Source organism: Alexandromys fortis, unplaced genomic scaffold, assembly GCF_014885135.2.
Source record: "Alexandromys fortis isolate MF-2015 unplaced genomic scaffold, M_Fortis_MF-2015_v1.1 scaffold_107, whole genome shotgun sequence".
In the NCBI taxonomy this organism is placed as follows: Eukaryota; Metazoa; Chordata; class Mammalia; order Rodentia; family Cricetidae; genus Alexandromys; species Alexandromys fortis.
In genome coordinates, this window is record NW_026067987.1 from 1,281,592 (window position 1) to 1,291,406 (window position 9,815).

The 9,815-nt window shown below is 45.2% G+C and overlaps 1 protein-coding gene across 5 annotated transcripts in view; it reads left to right on the forward strand.

Moving 5' to 3' along the window:
* Nhsl1 (NHS like 1) overlaps positions 1-9,815 on the forward strand; it is a 223,494-nt gene that overhangs the window by 202,969 nt on the left and 10,710 nt on the right. For 4 of the 5 annotated variants that reach the window (XM_050159448.1, XM_050159449.1, XM_050159452.1 and 1 more), the window contains exon 5: positions 938-1,069. The exons of the other annotated variant lie outside the window; for it this stretch is intronic. In XM_050159448.1, the coding sequence (XP_050015405.1) occupies positions 938-1,069 (132 nt within the window). The remainder of the gene's footprint in view (positions 1-937; positions 1,070-9,815) is intronic. 5 annotated transcript variants of the gene reach the window in all.

Genomic DNA, 9,815 nt, shown 5'->3' on the forward strand with positions numbered 1-9,815 from the left:
TTTTAGACGTCTCATTTTTAAGAGAATAACTGTGTAAAAAGTCCAATCCCCCCCAAAACTTCCTTTAGCCAAAATGGCAAATCATTCAAATCAGTCAATAACTGATGCTGGCAGAGGCCTTGTTACTTTCTGGTTTCTCACAGTGTGCTAACCTGCTTGGACTCAGGCAAACTGCTCCGTGGATGCGGTCCTGGGGTGCCACAGTCTGAGATGGGATTAACTTTCAAAGATGCAGATAAGAATTGGGGGTGCACCACTTTCCCAGCCTGTGTCAGACCCTGGGTTCAAGCCCCTAGCACCCTAAGAAATTGTGAACAATAAAGGGAGAGTTGAGCTTTGAAAACAGCAGTGTTGCTGGGTCTCACTACGGTGGAAGGGCTTTATCATTATAAGGCAGTCTGGTTTCCATGACATTCACCTCTCATGTTATAACGAATTCATACCCCATCCAAATTGTTAGCCTTCTTGACCGACATTTGATAAGCTCCGGCTTCCACTTGCTGTAACACACAAGCATGATGCTGGTCTCTATGGGATGACCAGATGAGTACAACGTATTTGTTGCCCCTGCTACATAGACGCTGATGGAGAGATTGATCTTTGTGATCCAAACTCTTTACGAAGCGCTCACTGGCCAGGTCATTCATTCTCCAGTGACAAACAACTATCCTGGCAGTGTGTCATTAGCAAATTTGGAGCTCGTTTGGGAGTGAATCGGAAGGGCCCTCCTTTGGAGGACATCACAGACCATGGAAACAGCCTTCTGATGATACTGTGCTTCCCGCCTGTGTTCGTCCTCCAGCCTCCATCATCACGTGACCGGCTAACCTCATTATTAATACCTTCTTATCATTTTACAAGCTTCTGGAAGGACGTGCATGGTGTCAGCTTGCTCGACAATTAACATTGCTCTGCTTCTTCTACTATTCTACGTTAGGGGAGAATTTCGATCGTCAGGCCAGCCTTCGGCGGTCTCTAATTTACACAGACACTCTGGTAAGACGACCGAAGAAAGTCAAAAGGAGAAAGACTATTTCAGGAATCCCTGACATCATTCAGAAGGAGCTAGGTACGGTTCATCAGCATTGCATTCTCTTGTCCCTCCTCGCTGCTCCAATTTACCGCACTAACCTCATGTGGTTCGGTCAGTTCCACACGTTCCCTGGCCAGCTTCTGGGTGAGGTCTTGGGGGAAGTGGTCCCTGTGCAGAGGACCTGCTTTGGGGAAGAGGGATGGGGAGGAGATTCCATGGAAACTTAGCAACGTGGAAATTTAGGGCCTCCATCATCCTCTCCGGGGACCTTGACTTTTTATTTAGATCTTCTATTTAGCTCTTGGGCTTTCTCGGATGGAAACCTCATTCTAAGAGTCTACCTTTGGAGAAACACTGGCTAGGTTGGCCGACAATCCTGGTGGCATGTTGTCCTAAGAAGTGGCGGTCTGAGGTTATTTAATGGTGGATGCCAGCGCTGTAGAAAGTGGTCATGAGGGCACCTGCTGCCAGGGCTAATGGCCTGAATTTGGTCCCTGGGACTCACAAAGTAGGAGAGACTCAACTCCCAAAAGTTGTGCTCTGACCAACACATGTGTGCCATGGCATATGGGGCATGTGCACACGTGTAACAAATACATGCAACAAAAGTGAAAATATGTTCATATATGTTTGGCAATACCTCCATCTAAAGCAAACAGTTCCACAAGGCTGGTGGAGTTGTTAGCTCACTGTCTGCTTGCCCTCTCTGCTCATGCTATTTCTCCTTATGCTATGATAACGCTTTCCTCCACCTCCTGGAACCAGCTCCTCCCCGCGTGTTTCAGTGGGGCCCAGCAGGAGCCACAGCAGGGACAGCTTAGCACACTCCAGCGCCAGGCTGCTCTGGTGTGAATCCTGACGTTTATTCATCCTCCGAGTATCCCTAGACACATCACTATCTTTCTGGGTCCCCTTCTTAGTTCTAAGGTCACATGGGATGGTGACCTTAATAGAATCTCTCTAATAGGATTGTTTGAGCACCAAATGAATTTATATACAGGATGTACTTGGTCCCTGGTACACTGTAATGGTCACTGTTCTCATTGTGGGATGTAATGTTACTGTCCTGAAATTCTTTTACTCTTCGTCAGCTTGTGGACTTATAATAGTTACCCTAGCCTGATGTTTTAATTTACTTTTATTTACTGCTGAAGGTTACACTCGAGAAATGCAAGAGTCATTATCTCTGAAATTGCTTACAAGTCTTTGAGTCAAAATGAGCTTACCCTAGCAGCAGTGATATATATTAATTACATGCCTCGAGGTCCTGTTTTAGCTTCCAGGGCTATGGAGATTGCATGTATTCATTTCCCTCCAGGGTTGGTATTTAAATACCTTGTAGGAGGAAGGATGGACCAACTTTTCCTTAAGTGGCATTTTCCCCTGTACCAGCATCCAGTCCTAGACCATTTATGCCCTTCCTTCTGGACCGTAGAAACATTTGGATAAGAACGGTAGTGTTTTGCCTCTGCTACACAGAGCTCCAGTGACCTTGTTCCAGTGCTAGGGTTTCAAAGCAAAGGCAGGGTCTGGAGAAATGACTCAGAGGTTAAGGGAGTTTACTGCTCTTACAGAGGACCCGAATTTGCTTCCCACTCCCACTGGGTGTCCCACGACCCCCTGGGGTCCCACAGCTCTGACCTCCAAGGTCACCAGCAATCTCTTGCGCACACACACACACACACACACACACACACACACACCGTGAATATGCATGCATGTGCCCACACACAGGAAACAAAACAAACAAAGGACAACAACAAAGAAAACAGAACAAAGGCAGAACTGAGCATGGTGATCGATACCTGTAATCCCGGCGCTCGGAAGGTTGAAGCACTGCACAGTCTTTGTGAACTGTCTGTAATCTGTGCACTGCACAGCATTCCTGAACTATCTGTAATCTCTGCACTGCACAGTATTCCTGAACTGTCTGTAATCTCTGCACTAGTGGCAATGGCACGCTTTGTTCTCTCTCCAAAGCTTGGCTGTATCTCATTCTCTTAAGTCGTCTCCCCTCTTGAGGTTGCAGCTCCTGCCTGTGAGGGAATAACCAGTGTCCAGAAGCTCAGCAGTTGTTGATGGGTCTTGGTTTTCCCAGGCAATGCTTCTCCATGAACTGGAGAACGTGGGCTTCAAAGGAGTAGCCATAAAACCAGGCAGCTGAGCTCTCTGTAAGCTACCAAGGCTGCCTTTCCAACCGAAACAGTAGGTTCTAGGTGACTTCGTACAGCGTGTAAGAATACTTTGGCCCAGGTAAAGATACTCATCAACACAAGTATTCCCTATGAGTTGTCCTTCAGTGTCTGTTACATGAAACCAAAACCCTGATAAATTAGGATATTCCAGGAGTTTATTTTATTATTTTATGTGTATCAGTGTTTTACCTGAGTGTATGGATGTGGAACGCAAGTATGCCTGGTGCCTGTGGAGGTCAGAAGAGAGTATTCAATGTCCTGGGATTAGACTCTTTCTAATCCCAGGTTGTGAGCTGCTGTGTAGGTGCTGGGAATCAAACTGGGCACTGGGCACTGTGGGAGATCAACAGGTGTACTCACCTGCTGAGTCGACTCCGCAGCCTGAGAACTAGGATCTTTAATCGCTTGCATTATTGAAGCAGGAAGAGCCAATAGTTCAGTTGCTTATTTGCTCTTCTGAAGCGATCCCGTCCATCAAAAGTCAGCTGCATGTTCTGCAGCTATAACATTGTTTTTAACTGATGAAGAGTTCCTTTCTCTTTTGCTTGTGACATGGGATGACCAGTAGTGATCACCTTCGCCATATTGCCTATTCTACAGCTTTTGCCACATAGGAGGCAACTGGGGTCACTGTACAGTCTACGATGTGCCTGGGTGACTGCTAGGGGGCACTGTGTCTAAGAGCAGGTGGCTCAGGAGATCCAAGGCAAGAGAATAACAAGTTCAACATCTACTGGGACTACAGGCTGAGTTCAGGGTCAGCGCAGGTAGCTTAGCAAGAATGTCTCAAAGTTAAAAATCCAGAAGAAGACTGAGGGGTCCTGGGCTGTGTGTAGCTCGGTGGCAGGGCACTTTCCTAGCATGTACAATGCCCTGGACTCAGTCTGCAGTATTGGGGCAGAAACCAAAACAAACTAGAGGACAATTGGGGCTGGTGATGTAGATCAGATGGTAGAGTGCCTGCACCGTTATGCACGAAGCCCTGGGTTTGATCATCACCCTTATCTAAAGCAGAGGTGATGATACATGCCTGTAATCCCAGCCAGCATCAAGGAGGAGAGGCAGGCAGGCAGAAGCCCAGGATCACCTCAGCAGCACAGAAAGTGTGAGGCACTTCTGGGCTACAGTGGGAGGGAACTTTTCTAAAGGAAGTGATTAGATAACAATTCTTTTTTTTTTTTTTTTTTTAAATTTAGCTCTTAAAATTTTTTTCATATAATAAATTTTGTTCTTCTCCTCCAACCAATTCTTCCTTGAACTTCCCTTTCTCCCTATCCACCTAACTTCATGGTCTTTGTCAAAACAAAGCAAAATGGCACATGCGTGCAGTCACGTGTGCACACACACAGCTGTGACCAACATGGAGTCTATTTTGTATTAGCCAACGGCTCCTGAGCCTGAGTATGGTGATCCATTGTTACTCCATTAAGAAACTCATTTTCCTTCTCCTAGCAAGTATCGTTTAGACATAGCTTCTCGGCTAGGGGTGGGAGCCTTTGTCCGCTTCCCCCGCTCAGTGCTGGGATCCTGTGCTGGGATCCTGTCTGTCTTGGACCTGTGTAGGCCTTGTATGAACTGCCACATTCTCTGTGCGTTTATCTGTGCATCAATTGTGTTCAGTCTAAAAGACATTGATTCCTTGGAGGCATCCTTCACCTCTGGTTCTTACAACCTTTCCACTTTCTTATTTCTGAGTCTGGAGAGAAGGGTTTGGTGAAAACATCCCACGTAGGACTGAGTCTTCCAAAGTCTGTCACCCTCTACAGATTGTCCAGGTGTGGGTCTCTGTGTTAACTCCCACGCGCTGCAAGAAGTGTCTCTGCTATGGGCTGAGCAAGGCACTCATCTCTGGTTTTGCAGTATGTCATCAGGAGTCAGTCTTTTGCTATGTTCCCTTTGGAGAAGAAAACATGGCCACTTTAGCAGTGTCGGGTATGGGTTCCATCCCATAAGTGGGCTTCAAATATAATCAACAAGTTTTGGTTACACCAGGATATCATGCAGGCAGATTGCTAATGTCCCTGGAGGAGTTAATAGCTGGGTGAGATGATGACTGCTTTTCTCCTCTGGTAGCATGCAGAGTCCTTTGCGGCACTGTGAACATTATTCAGTAAGCGGGGAGAGTCTAGTTGGGTGGGCTCCATCTCTCCATGTTTGATAGCATAAGTACGCTGCGTTCTTAGCAATAGAATCTCACCATCAGGGTGTAGAGGTAACCAATAGTATTGGCAATAGCCTATGACGTTTAGCAAGGATAGAGGGTCTGGGGGAACCATTTGGCCAAAGACTCAAAAAAATAACCAATATCTGGTAATAGGGATTTTAATTGGTAGTATATGGTGTCAGTTAGGGCATTCTCTTCCCATATTTTATGGTTACTACATTTAAGTTCCTTTTATGTCTCTCTGTCTGTCTGTCTGAACTTCTACAGTAGTAAGTTTCCATATGGCTTTTCAAAAGGCTTTGATTACATTCTATTTTTAAATATTGACTAGAAGGTTTGGTGGGTAGAATGAGAAGTAACATTTGAATAAGATTCTACTTACATGTTTTAAATTCAAATAAATTCCATGAGCTCTGGTGGCACCTGAATGACTGGCCTTTATTCCTAGTCTTCCTTTTGTAGTTAGTTTTGTTTTATTGTTTTGTGTTTTGTTTCCTTGGTTGGTTGGTTGGTTGGTTTTGGTTTTTTCGAGACTGGCTTTCTTAGTGTAACAGTCCTGGCTGTCCGGGAACTCACTCTGTAGACCAGGCTGATCTCAGACTCACAGAGATCAGCCTGCCTCTGCCTCCCAAGTGCTGGGATTAAAGGCGTGTGCGACCAGCACCTGGCCATTAGTTTTTTTTTTTTTTTTTTAATCACATAGTGTTCATCTTGTGCCTTGCACTGAGACAACTGAAATTCATTCTTTTGGGAGGGGGTGTTGGTTTTTCAAGACAGGGTTTCTCTGTAGCTTTGGTGCTTGTCCTGGAACTAGCTCTTGTAGACCAGGCTGGCCTCGAACTCACAGAGATCTGCCTGCCTCTGCCTCCTGAGTGCTGGGATTAAAGGCATGTATGCACCACCACTGCCCGGCACTGAAACTCATTCTTTAAAATTATGAGAGAGTTTCTTTTGGGAGCAGAAGTTTTGTGGTCCTTCTGATAGGTTTTATATGAGTTATGTCACATCCATTTTTATAGCATCTTTAAGAAATATTGTTGCTTTAAGAAGAGCTCTGCAGCCCAGCTGTAGATGATGAAGCATTGTCTCTGGCTCTGTTTTCAGAATCTGGAATGATTTCACACCTTACATTTTACCCAAAGGGATCCAACTTTTGTTTATCATATTTGAACAGTTTAATAGTAACTGTTGAAAATCTACCACAAAACTCTGCAGATTTATGGGGAGGGGATTGCACTTTTTAACCCCCAACCCCACTCCACACACACATGCAAGGATCAAGCCCTGGGTCTCGTGTACCAGGCATGAAAGAATTCTGTTCCCAAACTGTATCTCCAGGTGACTTCCATGGTATTAAAGAAAAGGGGCTGTTATGGAACGGAGTTGAGATATCCTTGAATGTTCAGAACTTTAACTGTACCTACACAAGCCAGCCTCCTGCTGCGGTGGTTAAAGCAAAGTAAAAGAAGCTTTTCTATAGGCCTTATTTGCTATCTTCATGAAACTCTTAGCTTTGGGTTGGTGGAAGTTAGTGGTCTGCTAATTTAATAGATCCCAAAAGGTTTTTATCAGTTAGTCACAGGGTGTTAGCTCCAACACAGAGGCAGGCAAGGAATGACTGTTGATGGGTCTAAAGCTTGTTCAGAATAGGGTAAGCAGCCTTTGGACCGGCAACATCCCAACCTCGCCACACCACTGTAGTTCTAGTTAGTCCATCAGTCTTTGCAAGAACAGCTCCTTTCCCAGCATCCTCATGAACCTCCTGTTGACTAAGCATCACATGGTGAGCATGTAGGGGCCACATATTATTTGTTAACTATTATAGGCTCATTCCCAGGGTCTGATGTTGATGAGGCCGAGTCAGGGCCATTGCGCTCTTGCTGAGAGACACCTTTATGTACATGTGTGTGTGTCTGTCTGTTTTCAGTGAATACCCGGGGTAGAGAAAGGTGACAGGTCATCTCTGCTAGCAACACAGGTGTAAAATGAGTCTCCATTGTCACAGTGAAGGAAAGGGATTTTTGCTAGGGAGTCTTCTTTGTACTGTGACATCTCTGAGATTGATGAGCGTGCACACACACACACACACACACACACACACACACACACACCATGATGGTTATGTTTTGTGGGCAGGGGGAATTCTTAGGAATCCCAACCCCTGTCCTTCTGAAGGTAGCCAGCAGTGCTCAGCAAAGCCTGGGTCTTGATACCTTTAGTATTTATGTCAAAAGCCTATCTGCTGGCCTTTAACATGTTGCTTTCCATTTGATTGGAGCAGAAAAAAAAATGATCTTTTTCATTATTCTTTTTCTTTTTCATATGTATACTGTATATACACTATTCCCCCCTCCCATAACCCCATTACAAATTCATGATTTCATATATATTTATATGTATACGTGTATATATGTTTGTGTACACACACACTTATGAATGTTAATACACCCTGCTGAGTTCATTACTGTTGCTCTTCTGTGTGTTTTTAGGACTGACCGCTTCATGTTGGATAACCACTCAGGTGTTCTCTCTCTCTCTCTCTCTCTCTCTCTCTCTCTCTCTCTCTCTCTCACATTCTGTCTCCCTCTCTGTCTCCCTCCCTCCCTCTCTCCCTCAGAAGGCATTAATTGCCTGTAGCTCTTCCTCTAGAGATGGGCCACTTGAGATTTCCCCCACCTACAATGTCATGTCGGTCCTGTTGTCATCGTTTGCATCTTTCTTAGGCAGTCCATAGTACTGAGATTTCATTGTTGACCCTTCCCTTATGTATATAGATAGAAGATATTACCATGAAGCAGACTTCCTGGTCCTCTGGCTCTACAACCTTTGCCCTCCCTTTTCCTCGATGTTCCCGAGCCTTGCGTATACAGGTTGTGCTATCAGCTGGGGCTGGGCACCCCACAGTTAATTGTTCTCTGCACTTTGGCCGGGTGTGGGTTTCTGTAGACCTGTCAGACCTGCTACAGAAGAAGCTTCTTTCCTAGGAGCGACACTTACCTGCGACCGTAAGGAGAAGCATTTTGAATTTCGTTAGGAATGACATTGGTTTAGAGATGTGGAAGTAGTAGGTTCTTGGGTAAAACCTTTCCCAGACCTGGATAGCCGAAGGTTTACAGTATCAGGCCTCAGCTCCTTCCCGTTGAGTAGCCCTTAGGACCAATTAAATCAGCGGTCCTCAACGTGTGGGTTGTGACCCCTCTGAGAGTCAACTGGCTCTTCTTTCACAGGCGTTGCCTAAAACTCTCGGAAAGTACCGGGTTTTACACTATGATTCATCACAGTAGCAAACAGTTATGAAGTAACAATGAAAATAATTTTATGGTTGCGGGGTCACCACGATATCAAGGACCGTATTAAAGGGTCGCATCATTAGGACAGTTGAGAACCACTGGATTAAACAGCTGTTGGTTCCCGCTTAGATATAAGTGCTGCTATTGCATTCTGGGGATGTCTTGCCATGCTCGCTAATGCTGTAGTTTGTTAAGTCCTACAGCCGGGGAGGACTGCTGATGGCTCTTCCCCTGGGCGGCTTGCGTAGCATATTCCATTACTATGAAGGCTCATCCTAAAGGAGGCTTTCAGTTCCGTGCCTCCAAGTCCTATGTCCAAAGTTTGTGGTGTCTTCAGCAATAGGAACTTACCTTCCACTTCTGGGAGGAAACTGAGGGCAGCAGCAATGCCCTCCCTTTATTGTTTGGGGAGTCACTCGGACTCCCTTGACCAACAACTTAAAAGGCTTCTCATGCCTGGTCCTGAGATTTTTGTTAGACCTAGTCTGTATCTTCTTGGGAGAGCGTTATCACCCCAAGTGTTGTGAACGTATCCAACTCCATTAAACCCATGTGCGCAACACATAAATGTTATGTACAGTTTTAGGGAAATGTAAACTTTGATTCCCTATGACTTTTTCAAACATTCTTAGTGTGTTTTTTTTTTTTTTTTTTGGTTTTTCGAGACAGGGTTTCTCTGTGGCTTTGGAGCCTGTCCTGGCACTAGCTCTGTAGACCAGGCTGGTCTCGAACTCACAGAGATCCGCCTGCCTCTGCCTCCCGAGTGCTGGGATTAAAGGCGTGCGCCACCATCACCCGGCATTCTTAGTGCTTTTTATCCTTTCCCCCTCCCCACCTAAAGCTCCCCCTGTTCTCATTTCCCCTTTCCTATGACCTATGACCCTTAATTCCCAAGATGATGTCATAATATATGTGAATAGCATGCTAAGAGTTTTCATATTTTACAATCCGATAGAATTATTTTATATATATTATATCCGTTTGTTCTTCCCATCCATATTTCATATTGATGGGAAAAAACTATGAAGCCATGGTCTTGCCACCAGTTTTAAGGATTTCATTCCTAGTGTGTTTTGGATACGTCTTGGCTTTGTGATTCTTCGTTTTTAAGCTCTGTTTCTCCCTGTGTGGCT